The sequence below is a fragment of the Strongylocentrotus purpuratus genome, unplaced genomic scaffold (genome assembly GCF_000002235.5).
Source record: "Strongylocentrotus purpuratus isolate Spur 01 unplaced genomic scaffold, Spur_5.0 spur5_scaffold_17, whole genome shotgun sequence".
NCBI classification, from domain to species: Eukaryota; Metazoa; Echinodermata; class Echinoidea; order Camarodonta; family Strongylocentrotidae; genus Strongylocentrotus; species Strongylocentrotus purpuratus.
The window spans coordinates 24,936,714-24,958,897 of NW_022145602.1; the positions used below are offsets into that span (position 1 = coordinate 24,936,714).

General features: G+C 35.4%; 1 protein-coding gene across 1 annotated transcript; it reads left to right on the forward strand.

The window, feature by feature from the left end:
• The first annotated feature begins 7,958 nt into the window (after positions 1–7,958).
• LOC105444270 (CUB and sushi domain-containing protein 3-like) lies at positions 7,959–15,983 on the forward strand. Its single transcript, XM_030988325.1, has 6 exons — positions 7,959–7,974; positions 12,171–12,374; positions 13,151–13,354; positions 13,603–13,800; positions 14,702–14,837; positions 15,764–15,983. The coding sequence occupies exons 1-6, from the start codon at positions 7,959–7,961 to the stop codon at positions 15,942–15,944; spliced, it is 939 nt and encodes a 312-aa protein (XP_030844185.1). The 3' UTR covers positions 15,945–15,983.
• The last annotated feature ends 6,201 nt before the right edge of the window (positions 15,984–22,184 follow it).

Here is a 22,184-nt window from a genome sequence, read left to right on the forward strand (position 1 = left end):
GCGTGTGCGTAATTTTTTTATCAAATGCTCCTTATGGCCTGAAACGTATGCAAAAAAAATTTGGGATGATTTAGAGCTTTTTTAATTTTTGCGCGCGCGTAAACGCGCGGACGAGCGCGCACGCGCGCATTTACGCACGTTTATTGACCTCAACTTGACCGGACGGATATTGATCTTAATCATGATAAATATGAATGAAAAATTATTATTCGTTATAAAGATATGATCATTAGTTGATTTTCACAAAATGGCGCCTGGATGACGTCACGATGACTTTGAGTCTTTGAAAAGTCACGCAGTTCTAAGTTAGACTAAGATCTATCATCATTGAAAGTTTCATGATAATGGCTTCGTTCAGTCTTGAGATATCTTGCGAACAAATTCGAGGAAGAATAATAAAAATAAACTAGACTTTAATTCGTCACTTAGACGAATTAGGTGATACGTATGATAATGGTTTACATTCTACGTGTTTAAATAATCAAAGGAGATGGTACAGTGAAGGTCAAAAGGAAAAAAAAGTGAAGCAAAAAATTGTTGGAGACACCCGGACTCGAACCAGGGATCTCGAGGTTGGAAGTCAAGTGCGTATACCGATATACCAAAACATCTCCCATAGCAATTACACGTAAACGGGAAATGGAATTCTGAAATTCTACTTTGCAAGTGAAATATGAGCATGATCCCGGCATCTAATCGAAAAATAAAGGGCACACTTGTGATAGCTCATTGTCTCAGCTACAACATATCCGAAGCTCAGCGAAAACGAAGCTTAAACAACGGAGATTTTGCTCGCGAAAGACAGGAGTGTAGAATCCAGTTTTGAGAAAAAGTCATGTCCCATAGAGAATACACGCGAAATGTGAAAAATTGACATGCCTCCTTTAATCCTCAAAATACACCATGATACTTTTGTCAAAAATAAAAAAATGTGAATACTGCATTTGTAGAAAATTGTCTCAGCTACAACTTTTAAAAATTTGAAAGAAAATTGATTGATATTTCTAGAGATACAATCAATTTTCCAAAAATATGCTGACGTCATAATATGCAAATTGAAATTTTGAGTTTGGAGGCCATTATGATGACGTCATGAGTTAATTGAGGATAAAATGAGACATGAAATCATATCTCCGACTCAAAATCTATCTAAATATGAAAAAATATTAGGAGTTTCTATCTATTCTAAAGAGTTACAATGATTTTTATATAGGCATGTTTTTGCCCATGTATTGTGGATAAAGATAACGCAAATCCGCGCGTGCTGTCAACTTTGACGGGCGCTCATTGCGTTAATAAAAAGTGAACAAATTATCAAAATGCTTGGAAAAATGTACCAAATATGATGACAGAAAAAAATCGGCGATTCTATGTTGCAAAATGCAATTACGCGCGAAAACGCGCGCGCATGCGCGTGTGCGTAATTTTTTTATCAAATGCTCCATATGGCCTGAAACGTATGCAAAAAAAAATTGGGATGATTTAGAGCATTTTAATTTTTTGCGCGCGCGTAAACGCGCGGACGAGCACGCACGCGCGCATTTGCGCACGTTTATTGACCTTAAATTGACTGGACCGATATTGATCTTAATCATGATAAATATGAATGAAAAATTACTATTCGTTATGAAGATATGATCATTAGTTGATTTTCACAAAATGGCGCCTGGATGACGTCACGATGATTTTGAGTCTTTGAAAATTCACGCAGTTCTAAGTTAGACTAAGATCTATCATCATTGAAAGATTCATAACAATGGCTTCATTCAGTCTTGAGATATCCTGCGAACAAATTCGAGGAAGAATAATAATAATAAATAATAATAAATAACAATCTTGACGAAATCAATAGGTGATACGTAGACTTCGTTACGTATCACCTAATAATAATAAAGAAAAATCTTGACGAAATCAAAAGGTGATACGTAGACTTCGTTACGTATCACCTAAAAATACAACATTTTGGACTGACACTGATAAATAACCAAGAAAGACAATTGCATTCATATTCTTATTCAAAAGGGTGATGTTAGCTTCATTCATCACTCGGCTATCCTACATATATTTTGAAGGCAATGTACTTATTAGTATTTTATTAGAGGAGCTTAATATTTCCTTATTCATATTACTGATTTAATTATATATATATTATAATATTTTCATAGATGTGGGTGTGTGGTTTTTTTTAACGCGTTGTTCCTCATTTCATCATCAAGTAGGCTTAATATTTCCTTATTCAAATTACAAAATTCCAACATTCAACTTAGTCTCGCTCTGATTGCAGTGCCTTTGTGTATTGTGTATACTAATATTCCCAGCCCCTCCCATTAATAAAGGATGAAAATTATATTAATAATAATAACAATAAACCGAGCTTACAAATAAACCAAGGCTGATAATAACCATTCTCTTAATAAATATTGTGATTTGTATATTTATGCGAAAGTTAGAATTCTTGATTTGTATATTTATGCGAAAGTTAGAATTCTTTAAAATTGTTTTTGACTATTAGTTGTTATCATATTGCTTTGTGAAGATCCTAAAGTGTTAAAGGAACCGATATTTCCCGAACATATAAATTAATCAGGATATAGGATGTTTATAACATTACGAATGGACAGTATAATCGTTTAAAGGAGAGGAGGTGTGAAGGAAGTGTTCATGTTATTATATCGTTGTATATAGAAGAATTACAAAATAAATATTATTAAAAACGGGAAATCGTACATGAACTACTTGCACATCCCGAAATTACCATTCTTTATTATTGTATTATTTTATTTATTTCTTACCCAGAAGACCGATAATACAATTTAATCAGGAAAACAAATTGTACTAGTCCATTGTTTTTATATTTCCAATGATTGAGAGTAGTTTTCATTTTGTTTCTCCTTTATTAATAATTTTTTTGTTAATGCATTTGACGAGTATTAGTTCTCAAATGCTGTCGAATTGTTGATTTTCCGCTGATAGGTATTTGGTTTTCCGTCTTTTAAACAACCCTGTATGATCGGTTGAATCTGCGGAACTGTTTGGGTTCGAGACTCTTAAGTGAAAACACAATGATCCTATTTTATTAGACTAAGGTCTACATAAGCAATTGTAGTTTCTGTTTTTCTTGGGTATGTCAGGTCTACTTAAATATCCATCAACGATGAACAAAAAGTATTGACAATATATTTCGTTATGCTCCTGTAAATCAAACACTAGAATTACTTCCTACCACAAATCTTAACTTTACCAAAAGGATATATATGTTGGATTGTTTACGTTTCTTCTAGTCCAAATGTATGTAAGTTATCTTCATGCAGGTAACGCAAACTGTAAAAAGGTTGTATTTCGTATAAAGCGTGCCATTATGCAGCAAGTTTTTTTGGAAATCTTGTATTTTTACAATTAGAGTTGTAAAACATGGTGTGAAAAACATCTCCTTTTTCTTTCTTTTTGTATTCAAATCTAGATAACTACCTAGGTAATTAATCCTCAATTCAATTAATTTTTTTCTCAAATGATAAGAAGAAACAAATCAATATCCTTTTGATGTCCAGCAGAAATTCCAAGTAATTCGGAGTCTTGGCATAGCAAAGATACATTATATTATTTTAATCATATCAGTTGACTCTAATACTAGGACTACATGATTCGACTTGCTAATATTTAGTGAATATAAACTTTAAATACCAACAAATTAAAAGTGATGCTAAAAAAAAATGAATAAGATGTGTTCCACATTGCACTTACTGGCGTATGCAGAGCTTTTAGAACTGTCAATCTATTGTCACACCATTAAACTATTCATTGTATTGTGGTGCATTAAATACCAGGTTTTGCACATCCATATAACGAGTGAATATATATCTTCCACCAGTCGATTAACACATATAATAAAAACAAACTATCTAGCCGATGTTTGTCTCCTCGCAGAATAATCGTTTTATCCACATTACTCACTGGGCCTTTACGAACTACCCTCCTTAAAGTCCTGAAACGTAATCATTATTTTTATCCAATCCTTTCCTCTCTAAATAAAATCGAAAGAAAACGTATTCACTTCGGGAAAGGCCCACTCCGATACGGTTACTGAAAAGGAAAATAAATCACTTTCTATAACCGATCTATTTTCACTAAATGTGTGCTCTTTGTTTGACACCATCACCTTTTGTTTTCCTTTGTTTACGGGGGTTTTGCTTTAAATATATTTTAAATTCATTTCGTCCTTTATCTTAATATCGAGTAAACAAAATGATGATTCCTCTAAAAGATAATTAATTTCAAACTACTTGTCTTATCTTTATTAACCTTAAGTCCATTTATTTTCAAAAGCTTTCCTTGAAACATTTCTACCCGCCCTACAGAGTTAACATCGTGTAAAACATTTTTATCATCCACATTAATAACTTGTCTAATTTCATCTCTCCTATCAGATTGAATCTGTTGACCATATTTTGCTTTCTGATCGTGTTTGCCAAAATCTCTTTTACTATTACAAATAAATAAGGCAAGAAAGACCCACCTTGGTGTACCTCAAGTTTTATTTAAAAATATGTGGGATGCCCCCCGTTCATAACACAGGTATGTACTTGTGAATATAATGATCTTAACCAATTCGCTTTACGACGTCCTCAGAACAAAGTTTCTTCAGAATTTTGAATAAAAATGAATGCGAAACAAAATCAAAAGTCTATGCAAATCTATCAGAAACTTGTTAGTTTTTCATGACTTCGAATAAAATAACACATCGTCAATCAAATTTACAGCTTCTCCCGTTTTGTCCGTCTTTCATATATCCTACCTGGTCAGTATGATTAATATCACTTCAAGCTTCTTCTATTCTCTTAGCCTAGGCTTTAAAAAATACCGTATCATCTGCATTCATGTTGTTAATGTTAGGCTTCCTGGGACAAGTTTCAATTATTCAATATAAATGTTTGGCTTGCACCCGGTAGATCAAGCTCGCGTGCTCGATCTTGTAATTAAAAACAAGTCCGATCTTTATCTAATAATAATAATAATAATAATACTAATAATAATAATAATAAATTTATATAGCGCAGCTTTTATACAAAATATATTCAGCTGCGCTGGTTAAGAGCTCCTTTTTACTAAATTCTACAAAATAAGATCTCTCAGTTGAACAAATAAGTTTTTTAATTGGATTTAAAAACATTGAGAGATGGAGTGCTTCGTATGTCTATTGGCAGGCTATTCTATAGGGGCAGCAATAGCAAAAGCACGGTCCCCAAGAGTTATTTTAGTTTTGCCATGGGGAATCTGAAACAATAATCTATCTGTGGAACTGCGCAGGCTATGACTGTGTGAATCGACTTTGAGTTGGAGTAATTCTGTGATGTAATTAGGGGCTTGACCACTCAATGATTTATAGACAATTAACAATATTTTGAATGAGATTCTTTGACGGACTGGCAACCAGTGGGGTTCTTTCAGAAGAGGTGTGGTTGAAGTGAATTTCGACCCACGATAGACAGTAGACAAGTCACTACTAACTGAGATCCAAAAATCTCTTCACAACAATCGAGTTTTAATATTGTAATAGCCTAAGGTGTATTCAATTGGTACAAAGAAATGTTTGGCTTGCACCCGGTAGATCAAGATCGCCTGCTTGATTTTTTAATTTAAAAAAAAGTCTGATCTTTATTTACTGAGTGGAAGCCAACAATTTCTTCACAGCAATCGAGTTGTAGTATTGTAATAGGTTTTTAGTTTTAATATAAAATTAATCTTTTTTTACTTCTCAATTGGTGTGATAACCCCTTGTTTTGTGTAACCTGTAACGTATGCTTCATTTAATGGTGCTATAACGTCATAACATATTACATGTAAGAATCTACATTCAAATCAACTACTCCGGCTTGTATTTGTAATCATAATTTTTGCATTTATCATTATTATGTTGTTGTTGTTTTTTTGCATTCATTACAAATATACAAAATTACTGTAAATGGACGAATTTACTTTTTCAAAATACCCCATCGGACAAATTTTTAGTTTCGAAGTTGGATTTTTGTTTCCTTCAACACACTTGACAAATCTTTTTACGCGTAAATTTAAAGACATAAACTATTGCTAAACTTCCAGTACTATCTTCCTTGTTATCAATATTTTCCTTTACTAAATGCAAATTCAAAATCAACTATTTTGTAGCGTTGTGTACCATAAATCAGGTCCAATTTGAAATTGGATATTTATAAACAATACTCTCACTAGTGGTTTCTTTGACGAGCTGCCACGGAGGTCCTCATATCTACCCGCTAGGAAAACCCCTATATATTATACTTTTTAAAATAATATGAATGCTATTTTCTTGGAGTTTAATGCGAACGGCAGCAGTAACTTGTTTTGTTGTATTGTCACACCTGAGTTTATACATACATACAAACGTTTTTTTTTTAATAATTTAAATAACGTCATTCTCCAATTGTATTCATAATTATGCACGTAATATGTACTATTAACTTACCTTGACAGGGTATAAACCCTGAACTTCAGTTAAAAACAACCCCGTCTATCAGACTAAAAGCTTCATCCTCTTTATGCTGAATCCTTAACATGTTTCTACTCAACACAGTGGTTGAGTGACCCATGGCAACTAATATTGATAGAAAAATCAAATGAACAGCACCATTACTTTTGGTGTAGTAAGCCAACCCGTTATGAGCCGTCGTCCTCGTTGGCGTATTTTGCGGGGAAAGAGTATTTTTGTTGTTGTATTTTTGGTCGGTCTCTAGGGCAGTATTATGTTTGTGTTCTAACATGTTTGAAATATTGTCAGGAAGGAAGCTCTAAAATCAAAATACAAGAAATACGCCTATATACTACAATGTTTTGAGAACGGGACAATGAATGAACTATCTGTAAAGGTATATATTTCTATCATACATGTTGCTGTGAAGCAGACATTCGTCTCACCTACGGATCAATTCAAAATTAAATATGGAAGCAAGATTCAGGTCAATCTGGTAAATGGTAGTTGGAGTAGACTTTACGTTTATTTTGATTGGATTGGATGTTATTATTTATAACACATTTGTCGTCAAATTGTGCCGATATTGATGGGATTATTCTGATCTCGGCAGCACGTTCAGTAGGTCTGTGATTAGATTGTCTTGTTCTTCGGATATTTCTACACGGAATCTGCTCGTTCAATACAGAGTCAACCAAATCCCAAATGTTCGTCGTATGCCACAAACAAGGTGAGGCGTTTTGTTTGTTGCCCCTTCTCGTGAACGGAAGCTTTTCGATCCCCCCCCCCCCGCCCCTTGCACTATGCATTCTCTCAGTGATTGTGGTTTTTGCTTACTGAATACAACAGCACGTACACCATGACACATGTGTACCGCTGCGCTTACGGAATTATCAACCACCAGAGTTGCAGGTTTTCTGGAAACAAACACATACCAAGCATTCGTTAGATGCTAAAAATCAGGTGAGCTGCTTTACTGAAATTTGAAGGCTCTGTTATGCTATGGATAAAGTTTGTATAGGTGCAGAATTGTGGCATTCAAAGTTGCCAAATGCTTGGCAAAGGTAGAATTGAGCAAAATAAAATAAGGAAATATCCATCTTCCCATAATTCATATTTTTTTGGTCTTTGAATTATTTTGTCTTACATGGATATTCACATAATATTCTCAAAGTCCTACCACAAATAATTATTTTCCCCTGTAAAATCTCTCATCTTTTTATTTTAGTTTAATTTTTCTATTTTTGTTTGCATGTTTGTGGGGAGGGGTGAGATTAGACTTATGATAACTTCAAATAACACTTTGTTTTTAGTGATTACCCCCTTACCCGAAAATGTGGGTGATGTTTCATTTTCACACACACGCACACATGCTCGCGCGCGCAGGTGTACGCATGTAATACCTGCCTCCTCATTGTTAACATAACAACTACCCCCCCCCCCCCACACTTAATTGAGAGGGAAAAATAAGATAAATATGGAGTTTAATGCAGGTAAAGCATACATTGTGGTAGTTGGACTCAACTGTTTCGTTTCTGGTAAAAAACACAACCAACATTAAACAACATTTGACGTTTATGAAAAGGGACAACTGAATATAATAATCATAAATATATCAGTGCGCGCAGTATGACTAGTGGATAAGTGCACTTACTGATGTTCACAACTCCTAATCTGCTCGTTTGATACACTGACAAATAATAATCAAGTAATTATCAGATGCCACAAACCAGGTGAGGCGTTTGACTGATAAAAAGGGAAAAGTATATTATAATACTTGCCTCCAAATATATATCCGGGCATCCGAGAATGAGTATTTTGGGGAATGGCTGAGCTATGTTCTAGCACAATAAAGATAAGTAAAAACGTTAACGGTAATATTGTCCTGTCACCGATATGTATAGCACAATATTGACCAGACGTCATGAGGCTGTTGTTATTATGGTATGATATTATCATTTAATCTTTACAAAAAGATTTTTTATAGAAATAAGTAGGCCGGCATTCTAAAAATGTTACTGTGCAGTGAACAAGAGATGAGTGTCAAAATTGTGCTTTATTTGTATATTTCTTCATTTGCTATTTTGTAAAATATTTTCTCTAAAGCGTACTTGTTGTAACTTTATATTTTGTTTAATTTTCTGTTTATTCCTAACTTTGAGTTTTTTGATGGACTTGAAAGGGGGTGAGCTAGACGTACCAAGTGTATTCTTTTGTATTATGTCTGTTTTGTTAATCAGTTTCCTATCATGATAATAATATGTAAATCGCGCAATATTGTAAGAAACCATATTCCTCACGAATCCTTTCGATTGCTGTGCTTTGCATCATACCTTTTGTAGACTTGAATCATTGATAAAAGGCGATAACCGATTTTCTTGAATTAGGACGCCGCAGTCTCCTTCTCTTAATTTCGTGAACAGCTCCATTAGCTAGCTGCTTGAAACGGGTGAGAGAAGAAAACAAGGAAGATTCTTCGTCATCTCTCAAACTTCTCCTTCTCGGCCTAGTTGTAATATCACATGTGTGGGCCTACGCGCTGCTTAGTCTTGGTGAGGTTGACACTGAGAAACCATTCTGTCAGGCTTTCCCTTGCTGTTTTGACCCACTCTGTAAAAAAATGCGTGACACAGTTACTGCTATTGTTTACCTCTCGTTTTGATATTCCACTAAAGGAAAACAATGGAATATTTTGTGATAAATGGGATGATTGTAAAAGATCTGACAACAAAATATGTGGTAGGAAGAGGGAGTGGGGGGCTTGAAATACATTTGCATACAGCAACGAATACCTATTGACTGAAATGAACATCTGCGCTACAGATTGCATACTACAAATGAACACGTTTCAAACAGTGCCAAACAAACTCCAAGCATTTATCGCATGCCACAAACCAAGTGAGGCGTTTGATTTTTCGCCAACCGTTATAATGATCACGATAACTGAAAAACGTACTTTACACATAGGAATTGAATTCGATTTTTTTTTAAAGCAAATGTTTCTGTATTTATTGATAAATCAAATATAAAACATTCAAATAACAATACTAGTATATAATATAATTGATTTACATAAAAAGTGACAACTTAAATACACACACATACAAATGCATATATATAAATAATGGAAAACTTGGGGCTTCTTCTTTTGCATTATCGACTCCGAAGTATATAATATTATAGGAATGCCCCCCCCCGTTTTTTTTGTTGTAAAGAAATAGATATATAAAATAAACAAAAAGGGAAAGGGACGAACTAATTTCTTAAATTACAAAAAACACGCAACAAACACTGTACCTAACCCTAACCTAGCCTCCAATTCAGACGTCCTCGCAATAAACCATATAGCAATGCTTACCTTAGACCAAACACTGTACCTAATCCTTATACTAAACTCAATTTAAGACGTCATATCATCAAACCTGATTGCAACACTTACTCTAGACCAAACACTGTACCTAACCCTAACCCTAACCTCCATCTGAGACGTCCTGACATCAAACCTGATTGCAACACTTACCCTAGACCAAACGATGTACCTAACCCCAACTTGTGTGTTTTTAAAGATTACACTTAAAATTACGAATTGAAAAACTATACTTGTATCTTTATATTGAGGATTATGTTTTCCGTGCATGTTGTTAAAGTTACTATCTGTTGTAAAGTCATATCACTCCTCTAACTCTTCCTTTTTCCTTCCCTTTTCTCTGTTTCCATCCATCTCTCTCTCTCTCTCTCTCTCTCTCTTTCTCCTTGTCTCTCTCTTTTATTCTCTCTCTTCCTTTCTCTATGTCTCTCTCTCTCTCTCGCTCCTCTCTCTTTCTGTCTCTCTAAACTCCGTCCCTCTATGTCTGTTTCTCTATCGCTCTCTTATCTATATATTCCCATTTCTCTTCTAATACACACACGTCTTTTCTTATCTTTTCATGTCCCCAATATTTTCTTTTTTCTTCCTCTTTCGTTTCTCCTCGCTCCCCTTTTCTCATTCTTACATTGTTGTTGGATATATTATCGCCATATTTTATCACATTTTATTCAACATGTCTCATTAATTGTAATGCATATTTCTTGACCATTCAATTCTGTTGATTTTATTCTAAATATGATACTCTAATAATGGCTTTTTATTGTCAATGATTTTCATGTACATCTTGACATGACATTGCCATTGTAAACTTTCGCAATTTGGCATTGTGGCCGCGAGGAAAGTATTTTAATAAACCATTTCAAAGCACCCTAAGCCTACACCTAACACTTTTTCTTACCCCCGACAGAACCCTTCATCCTAGACTCTTCCTTTTTCCTTCCCTTGTCTCTGTTTCCATCCATCTCTCTCTCTCTTTCTCCTTGTCTCTCTCTTTTATTCTCTCTCTTCCTTTTTTTCTCTCTCTCTCTCGCGCTCTCTCTTTCTGTCTCTCTAAACTCCGTCCCTCTATGTCTGTTTCTCTATCGCTCTCTTATCTATATATTCCCATTTCTCTTCTAATACACACACGTCTTTTCTTATCTTTTCATGTCCCCAATATTTTCTTTTTTCTTCCCCTTTCGTTTTTCTCCTCGCTCCCCTTCTCTCATTCTTACATTGTTGTTGGATATATTATCGTCATATTTTATCACATTTTATTCAACATGTCTCATTAATTGTAATGCATATTTCTTGACCATTCAATTCTGTTGATTTTATTCTAAATATGATACTCTAATAATGGCTTTTCATTGTCAATGATTTTCATGTACATCTTGACAAGACATTGCTATTGTAAACTTTCGCAATTTGGCATTGTGGCCGCGAGGAAAGTATTTTAATAAACCATTTCAATGCACCCTAAGCCTACACCTAACACTTTTTCTTACCCCCGACAGAACCCTCCATCCTAGACGTTCTAACCTTAAACCCTATTACACCCATTAACCTATACCAAAAACAGTAACTAACCGTAAATCTAGCCCCAATCCTAGACGTCCCTACTTTAAAACATATTCAAACCCTTACCCTAAACCAAACACTGTACCTAACCCAAACCTTCTTATCAGACATCTTAACCTTAAATCTTATTATAACCCTCACCCTAAGTCTAACACCTTATCTTTGACGAAATAAAGCCCGCAACAATAGTCGGCGGAGCGTCATTATGTCGACGGATTAATGCATTGTTTTTTAATTATGACCGATTAGGTCCCTGTGTTGGAACAAGAGAATCTTAATTTTACGAAAATCATTAATCGGGACAAAATACCCTGTATAAACCTTTTCATAAATCAATCGACCGTATATACTTCTTTGAGTGATCTTTTTTTTTAAATCCATTTATTACCCAATTATCGTGCTTCTCTTATGCAAGATTTAAAATCCCTTCAGCCTCTTGGGTTATTTTGGCACCTGTCAAGAACACAGGGGGGAGGACGTTTCACGAGGCCTTTTTTAATGACAAATGACAAAAATCAGTGACAAATCTGCTGATAACCAATCAGAAGCAAGGATTTCAGTAGCTTATAACAAAACGTGCCATTTGTCACTGATGACAAGTTTTGTGAAACGCCTACCAGGTCTACCGTTATAACGGCAGCCCCCCCCCCCCTCACACGTCTACCCCTCAGTCGAAATGTTCCCTAACGAAAATAACAATGGAAAGATCTTGCTATTCACTTAATATCACATCTTGTTTTGTTTCTCCTTGACTACTTCCAGGTTCCATACCTTGTAGTACTCCGTATGTTCCTCCCCATTCCACGGTGGAAAATCTCCGTCTGAATTACAACTTCACAGACAAAGTGAATGTGACGTGTGATGCCAGTGGTTCTACCTTCACCCTTCAATGTCACAACAAAGGATTATGGAGCGGACCCGTTGTATCCTGTCCACCGCCCGCCCTGCTCGAACCCTCCGCTACAGGTATTTGATTGTGGATGTTTAATATTAATCATCAAAGGAGTTGGTGGAGTATCGCAATCTGATTGTTGTCTGACTTGCACAACTGGCAATCGACAACAGATGTTTGTCACAGGCTGCATATAGCCCTTTTTCGATTATCAACAACATAACCAATATGATCTGTTGAAGCAAAGCAACTTTTAAATTGCTGTAATAGTGAAATTAATGTTGTCGTACTTTTGAGTATAATCTGGACTGCATATTGGTTATTTAATATAATGATACTATACTTATGATCATTATCATGATCACTTTTTAACTTTTCATATGTTTTCACATTCCACCGTATAATAGGAATTATACATTCTTTTTTACTTCAATAACTCATATTAACCCTCGTCGCTATTGTATTCATGCAACTTTGTGTATATTCCGATTTGTACTGTTTTACGAATCTTACAATCAGTATTAACATTGTATTTTACTTGCAAGTTGTAAAAGTTGCCAAGTTTAGTCTTTGATTGAATTTGATTGGATTGAAATTAATTGAGGTGAATCGACTTGTTTCCAAAATACAAACATAATTGAATACCAAAACAAAATATTGAGAACCATGGTGATGAGTCTGTTTTCTTCTGGAATATGTTATCCAACATTTTGCATAACGCAAACAGTCGGTAGTAATGATTCACCTTTTCAAGCACATTTTAATTTCTACCCAATCATGATTCAAGTGGATGATAAATGTACTGATGATGATGATAACCTTTGGTCATATATTTATATCATCCATGCAGTTGCTGCTGGCAAAGCTCAATGCAGTGCCCCGGCGGTGCCTCTTGACTCAAACATTCAGAATCTTCGTCTCTCCTACAAACATCGTGACATAATAAATGTGACATGTAACGAAGTGACTAACGGGGTTCCTGAATGGTTCGAATTGTCATGTGTCAACGGAATTTGGAACGGACAAAATATAGTCTGCCCTGACCCTGTGAAAGGTAATAATGGGCCGCAATGTGATTTCACACACACTCATGCACACACACACAAATACGCACACATATTTTTAAAATGCATATCGGAGAGAACATTACACTGTTCGTATATAACCAGATGAGAACTGTCATGTAACTGGTTGGCTATTAAAGAACGTACAGTTTATTTTTTTAAACCGATATTCCACTATTTACCATTACTTATTCATTTGTTCATATATTCATTTATTCATTTATTCATTGTTTTGTAGAATGCAACCAACCAATCCTACCAGCAGATTCATCGGTTAATACAATAAGGGCTCGGTACAAGATTGGTACCAACGTCAACATCACATGTAAGAGTGCGTCTGTTTCGTTCGTTTGGATTTGCGACAAGGATGGCCTGTGGCGCGGATCGGTCGTTTGGTGCCCAGTTCCACAACCGCCTAATGGCGGTGCTGCAGCAGGTATGTACTCACTGCTACTTAAGAAAATTACCTTTTTTGTTTGAATATAGCCTTTATTATTTTTTTTTTCTTCATTTCTACAAAATGCTCCTATCGTGTTTTGTTTTCTTTATGATAGCGATATCAATCCTGTTTTTCTTTCAGTGTAATGAAAACACGTGTACAGTATTGTTTACAAGTAATTTGCCTTTGTTTTGTTGATGTTTTTGTTTGAATTGTTATGGTTGTTAACAGCGGATGACATTTGTTAACCTAATGTGCAACTGGTCCCTACTTTTCATTGTGCCTCCTTGTCATTTTCCCGTCCTGTCTTAAGAGCAACATGTTTAAATCTCCTTTATTTCCCCCAACTATAATCATTCATCAGTCCAAGCATAACAATTTAGAATTTTGAAAACATTGGAGCAAGAAAAATATTTCACAACGGTAATCGAGTAGCCGCAGTTAAAGGCAATGGAAATGTGCAAGACCAAATTAAAACCCTTGGCCATTTCCGCTATAAGTATATTTTCCTTAAAAAAGTTATTTCTTAAGTTTACTCAGATGTATATAATATTGGAATGGGAAACAACACTATTTTTTGTTCAATATAATCCAGGTTTCACAACATTGTGGATCTGTTTTTACTTCGACAACAATTCACTTCATTTGCATTTATTCCATATATGTTTCAACATCAAAAGTCGTGTTAAAATCACCCTTCTCTTTTAAACAAAATAGTGCAATCGGATTCTTGTTTTAGCTCAAATTTTGAAAAAAAGATAATGTATAATTATGTGAAATTATGTTTAGCTTTATACAAGGAAGAGCGTGTTAGCAAAACTTTATTATATCCCATATATGACTAAAATATTTTTTTCTGAACATTTCTAATGGAAACTTCTTCATAATCTCTTTACAGGGAGATTTGGAAATAAAGAACCCCAGGAGAAGCAAAATGGACGAAATGTCTTCATCACAGGCCTTCTAGTAGCAGCAGTGATAATGTTCATTCTAGTCCTGATGTCCATGGTAGCCTTCTCGATCTCCGTTAAAGGGTAATAAGGACCTTAGTTCACTGGACATTTTTGTCTTCCCTTTTTTTTTACATAATTTTTTTATAAAGAAACTATTTGTACCGCTTATTTATATATATTTTTGTTTTGCTTTTAAGCCATTGAACTTGTTAATTAATTATAATGAATTAGACAATACCGCCTGTGCGCTTATAAACGCCCGTATTAAGCGCCCTATAAATGTAAATATTATTATTATTATTACTGCAAAATCGAAAATAGCAACGGAAACATACATAATTAAGATTTTCGTCTTTCCCTCAGTCGGAGTAAATTGCAAGGATGAACAAAGTTCGGAAGGACTATTGCATTACTGAAGCTTACGCATTGATACAGCCCGCGGACATTAGACAGCCAATCACAACCCGTCAATTATCCGCGCGCTTGTTCCTATAGTTTGTCAGTTTACGCTGCTATCATTTATTTGCGTTTTTTAAGGGGGGGGGGGGCGTTAAAATGTTGAACAAGAAAAGGGTAAGAATAGGCCAGATTACTTTTGGGTATAATTTGTATAAAGAGAAAATGACAACAATTAATTAAATTATGGGCGTAGTGGGTGGCTGTATGCAAGGGAATGCCAATATTCGTAACTTTATATTATGTTGAAACACATAAACAAAAATTGGAAGCTTCACTTCATCAGAAGATTTGCCATTTACTACGATTATTCTCATGTTTGAATTTTACTTTCAGCCAATTAACCGTTTTAGCACCCCTAACCCCAAACGAAATGTTACTTATTCTTTGAGAAAAAAAACGAGTTACAAATATATTGATGAATTTTATATTTTTGTCATTGTTATAGTGTTCCTTTGCGGTACATTATATATGTAAACAGGCCCTACTTTGTGTTACTTTCAGTATTTTGTTACTAACATTACTTTCATAAATCTGCTATTTAATGACAGACGGAGCTTTGGACCATCGAAACATTCCTTACAAGATGAGAGAACTGACCGAGGACCACTCCCCGAGGTTCCTGCAGGGTACGCGGATTACCTTGTAGGTGATAAGTCACTGTACACTGCACCATACTTGAAACCAGACGAGATTCACCATAGCTATGAGACCTACGAGAAACCAATTTAACGTCACCTGACTCTTCTCTTCATACTAAATGAACCAACAATGAACGGAACTTTTAAGTGCAAATTTGTATGATTTACTAATGATTAAATTTTAGTTTTAGAGCATGCTCTTGTTTGAAACAAATACTCAATTACCCCTTGGTCTCTATTGCGTAAGGGTCATGAATGTGAAAAGTAATATCAAATATCTTCGCAATTTACATTGCAAAAGTGAAGTTTCTTACTTTTTATTTCATGCTACTAACACTAACTGAACTGAACCGAACGGAAGAATGAAACAAATATATTCATTTTATTTACCATACACTTGCTTAAAGTCATTTTTTCCCTGATGATTAGCTGAATACGTGACTACGTACAATCTCCCTTGACCTGCCTGTCAATCTTGTGTAATGATAATAAACCAACCCCTCAAAAAAATTAGAAACTCAAGTTTGATCATGTATATCTCTCTTGTCATGGCATAGTAACGTTTACGTTTATGATTACTAGAAAGTAGTTTTATTTTTGGTTAACGATACCCTATTAGTTTTGATTTGTTCTAGTCATGAAATGTGTACTAGATGTAAATAATGCCGCGGTCAAAAGTAAAAATATTGCGAAATTAACTTTTCTTCTTCTTAATAATAATAATAATAATAGTGGGTTCTTGTATAGCGCCTTTCCAACAGTTGTCAACCTAGGTGTTATGTTTTAAGTTGGCATGACACCAATAGTGCATGGATTTCAATATCATTTCCATTCCTATGTTACATTGATCAAGCTTCCGATAATTTATATTAATCAGTTTAATTTGAATATTTAACAAGAGTGTATGAAAGCGTTACACATTTACACAGATAAGATATTAAATGTATTTCCCGTATTGCCTTTATGTAATGATGAAACGGTTACACATCTAATCAGAAAGCAGTAAACGATTCTTAAAAAGTACAAATTCTCAAGATGCAATGAGAGAACATATCTTATTTCTTAGGATATATGATCTTCATTCGGGTGTTAATTTCTCAATTTTCAGCTTCCTTCCAGCACTTGACCATTTATCTGAATACCTGGGTTATAACTGCAAATTTAAGATATTATAACTTGTTGATGTTATATGGAATATCACTTTGATATGCAGAAAATACCCTTCATTAAATGATGTTGGATTGAGGTCACACACGGATGTATTCATCCGATTGGTTTTTGTTTGTCGCCACGAAATCTGTGAATTTATAATATTTTGCATTCTTGATTGTTTAATGGTTTTCTAATTTCGGAGTCTAAAGGAAGTTTTATTTCGAATTCGTTTAGGATTATTGAATAAAGAGTATGGTACTTAAACGAAGTTACATGTTCACCTTTAAATCTACATTTTGATACTAGCAATACATTCGTAATGGTTCTCGTAACCCTCTTTTATTACAATTTGGTACCTATTTTCTTAGTATCCAGGTTGGGGTTACTTTTTTCTGTCCCCTTCTTTCATTTTATTATTTGACTTTATTTCATTTTAATTTACCCTTTTTTAAGGGGGGGGGGGAACTCGGTATCTTTATTTTTTATTACTCGATCTCTTTCTTCTAAAAACATATGGAATCAAAATCCATTAAAAGTATGTCGTAGTTCCACAACATAAAGAGTGCATACAGTGAGCGATTTCAAGTCGGTGTTAGTGTTAGTTCTTAGAGCAGTCAAGAGCTCTTAAATTGAGCAAAGTAATTTGCTGATGATATTAAGAGCCTGATACCGATATCAATGTCGAAAGCTTAACACCGCAGTGGCACCGTGACATCGCCACACAGACTTGATTTCACGACGATCCTTTAAAAATAGTACTTCAAAAAATATGATATCATCAAAAGCACAAAATAAATTTACACTTATTTCTCTGGTCTTATTAGATAACAAATTTTACACAAAAGAATGTATGAATCACAAAGTAAAGGACCTGATTCTCATATTCTTTATTTGATTGTCAGACAATACATTGGCGTCGTTCGTGCGTTGACTGTTTTGCTGGTAAAACACTAAAACCGAACTGAAAATCCACATTTGCTTAATCCCTAGGGGCTAGTGTTAGTGAATAGGACATGTGTACGTAAAATGTTAACACCAGCCACAAAGTTCGGTAATATCGATAACACTAGCTACCGGAAGTTGGCGATATTCAGAGGTCAAAGCCTTAACACCAGCCGATTTAAGGCTGGTGTTAGTATTTATTAAACACTAACACCAGTCTTAAACACCCAACTTAAAATCTCTCTGTGCGTTCAAAATGAGGGTCAATTTGAGTGGTTATCAATTGTAGTGATTAATACATTAGTGATTAAGCATGTTATATACACACACGTCATTGGCCAGTTTAAAAGAATACCCAGTATCATGTGTATACGCCTTCTTTTGGAGTCAACCTTGTTTAGTTTTTAAAATTAACAAGATAATTACGTATTAAATATGCATGTAAGATTCGTTTCTTAAAACCTTTTAAGCGGAAGATTAGTAGATATTTTATTTTCCTTTAAACTGCATTGGGAAATACAGTATTGTAAGCATAATTAACCTATTTACAAAAACAATGGTATGATTTGGCAATATAATTACTTTTTTGGCAGTGCTCATTTACGTATTGATGTAATTGATGTATTAAGAAATAAAATAAGATACACAAAAAATGTCGCTTATCTTGTCTTAATTCTAAAATGCGTCTTCTTTGCCTCTTCGTTCATTTTATTTTGTAATTCATAATTATAATATCCTCATACAGAACTGAATAACGAATGATCAGTTGAAAATTGGTTAAGGCTGTTATAAAAAAGCCTGAAAATAGAAACTCAATACACCCTTCACGATTAAAGCCGTCAATTTAGATTGGGAGTAAACATTGCGTCATCATTTTTTTCAGATGAGCATGCATTGTTGCGTCACTACCTGTGCTGCGCGTTCACATCATTTTGACATGGTCACCATTTTTTTTTTTTTTTTTTTTTTTTTTTTTTTTTTGGGGGGGGGGGGGGGGGGAGTAAACAAGATGTTGACTCGCACTTACAAAAAAATGTCAAACAAATGGCGCCCATGTTGGAGCATGCGCATTATTGTAACCGTTAAAGGGTGTATCACGACACGATTATTTTTAGCATGTTTTATTAAAATCATCAACACTGGATAGAATATTTGTTCTCTTTCATTAAAACAAAAAATGTTAATTCATATTGGGATGAAAGGTATGCAGTAGCATGACAATGTATAGATTATAACAGTAAAGTGGGTATTGAACTCGTGCAAGGGCCTAATCAGTATGTAGGCTGGATATAGATCATGCCGGCAAACGGCAGTTGTAATACTACTTGGTTATCGTCATCGCTTTGCTATTGTATGTGATAACTCTTTACATTTCAGGATCCTCCCCCCCCCCCCCGAAAAAAAAAATAATAAAATAAAATAAATAATAAAAACAATAAAATAAAATAAAACAATAAATAAATAAAATAGGGAGTGGGGGTGAGCTTAGAAGTGGAAGATGAAAGCTCCAGTACATCCTCATATAAATCTTTGCTTTCGCCCTACATAATTTGTCGTACGGTTTTCTTTCTACGGATTAATGATTCATCAAAATAACTGACTCAGAGTAATATTCTATAATCAAACTCCGTTCATTGACAATCAGCCGTGCATGAATTCTTTCGTCTATAGGTGATCTTCAACGAAATGGAGTTAAGTCTTTTGTCAATTCCGGTTGTTGCTACGGCAGGCAGCCAATGAAAACAAATTTGTTTAATCAAATTCTGGAAATGCCAGCACTACTTTGAATTAACAAAACTTTGTTAGTCCTATGATGGCATCACTCATGCATTTTTCGCATACAAAACATATGTTATTTAATATGTTTTATTAAGGCTCAAAACCAGCCCTTTCTAGGGTCATGTGTCATTCGCATTGCCGTGATAGTGTTTAGGGCATTTTTTTGTTCTTCATCACTATAATGTTTAATCATACTATTATGGCATAGACCACATTGGGGTTTTAAGTTTTAACGTAGATTCACATACTACATACATACGAGAACAGTATCGATATTTATTCACTATGCTTCAGGGGACGGGTGGTAAAGAAAGGTTAACCCGTTGACTCCTGAATTGTATAGGTCCCATAGGCCTAGCATGGGGGCCAACAAGTTCCCGTAAGCAAAGGATTAAGAGAAAAGGGAAATGAAAAAAGAGATTGAAGAAACCTGGGTGGGAGTTGATGTGTATGGACTTTGAATGATCCCTTTATACCGGCTTGGAACTAAAACAATGAAACTTTTAGATATAATACTGAAGATCGACCGAGTTTTGAGACTGAAATAAACAAATAGACCCACATTGAATGTCTAAATTTGAAGAAGAAAAAAATCAAGTTTACTTTGCCATTATATATATTTAATTATTGAAATGGATATCTGGTAAGGCTGGATAAAAAAAAGGTATGTTAACTCTTATCGTGCCACAGGGCTAATCACCATTTTCTATCAGGCTATAGTTCATCCAGACGTTGGAAAAAGCCCTCCTCATGAAATTTCCATTCTCTTCTGTCTCTAGCTGTCCTAGTTCAAGCGGCCGTTCCCATGTATGATGTTAGGTCATCTCTCCATCTTCTCTTCTGCCTTCCTCTTCTTCTCTTTCCCACCCTTGGTTGCCATTCTGTTAAACGATTTGTCCATCTATTGTCCTGAAGTCTTGCTACATGCCCAGCCCATCTCCACTTCGACTCTCTGACTTTCTCCATAATGTCTTTAACCTTTGTTTTCTGGCGTATGACTTTGTGGTTGATTTTGTCTCGCAGAGATAAATGCTACATCTTTCTCTCCATAGCTTGTTGAGTAGTCACAAGCTTCTGTTCTAGATCCTTTGTCAATGACCATGTTTCTGATCCATATGTCATGGTTGTTAGAATGTATTGGTTGAACATTCTTCTTCTTGGTGACATGGGTATGTTATTATCGGTCAACATGTCTTTGTATCTTCTAAAGTTCATCCATCCTGCTTTTACTCTCATCATAACATCTTCTTTTGAGGTGTTCTCCATTTTTTCAAAGTTTGTCCCAGATACTTGTAACTGTCACTCTCTCTAACGTGCGACCTTCTATCTCGATGTTTTCATCTGTGTCATTGTTAGTCATATATTTAGTTTTCTCTTTTTGCATAGTTAGGCCAATACGTTTGCTCTCCCTGTTGAGACCTGTCAGCTGGTCTTCCAAGTCTTTGGTCGATGTTGAGATCAAGGCCACATCATCAGCGGGTTCTAGGACAATTACCCCCTGGGCAATCACCCCCCGGAAAAAATTACCCCCCGGAAAACTACCCCCAAAGGACAATTACCCCCTGGAATATTACCCCCCGGATAATAACCCCCCGAGGACAACTACCCCCCAAGGACAATTACCCCCCCCCCCCCGGAGAATTACCCCCCCCCCCCCCGAGGACAACTACCCCCAAGGACAATTACCAACTAGGACAATTACCCCCCGAGGACAATTACCCCCTAGGACAACTATCCCCCGAGGACAATTACCCCCTAGGACAATTACCCCGCGAGGACAATTACCCCCGATGACAACTACCCCCGATGGCAATAACCTCCGAGGACGATTACCCCCCGAGAACAATTACCCCCCGAATATAATTACCCCCCCCCCCCGAGGACAATTCCCCCAATGACAATTACCCCCCCCCCCCCCCCCCCGAGGAAAACTACCCCCGTGAACAATCAGGATTCAATAGCAAAAGACGATCTGACACATAGAGAGATGGCTACGAGCCCATAAGATCCCCTGCATGAACCCATATTCTTTCAAATACTATATCACGTTGTCTTCCTATTACTACATATTTCGCTAATTTCCACGAAGGGTGTAAGTTTAAGGTAATTGTCCAGCGCTTTTTAATGCATAGAAATACATTTCTCTGGAGCAGCGTTATTTTAACTTTTTGTTAGTCACGGTACCCTCTTAAGAAATGAAAAGTTTCTCCCAAATCCCAAAGTCTTTACAGATTTTTAATTTTGCATGACTCTGGCTCCCGTCAAGTGCTATGCACACACGTATGGGCACATTTATTCCACACACTAGAAACTATTTAAAGAACTGTATGCGGGCACCTTGCCGACAAATGTACATAAATAAAAAGTCATATATTCAGTCAAGATCTTGATACACGAATTGGAGGATATTCGGGCCTCTCGTTGCCCTTATTTGCCTTGCTGTCAAAATATTGTCAGC

What these genes read in the sequence shown, in the direction of transcription:
- LOC105444270 (XM_030988325.1), top strand. An exon ending in CTGCCCTGACCCTGTGAAAG is followed by an intron (nt 13,355 to 13,602) that starts GTAATAATGGGC and finishes ATTGTTTTGTAG; the next exon opens with AATGCAACCAACCAATCCTA. An exon ending in TAATGGCGGTGCTGCAGCAG is followed by an intron (nt 13,801 to 14,701) that starts GTATGTACTCAC and finishes ATCTCTTTACAG; the next exon opens with GGAGATTTGGAAATAAAGAA.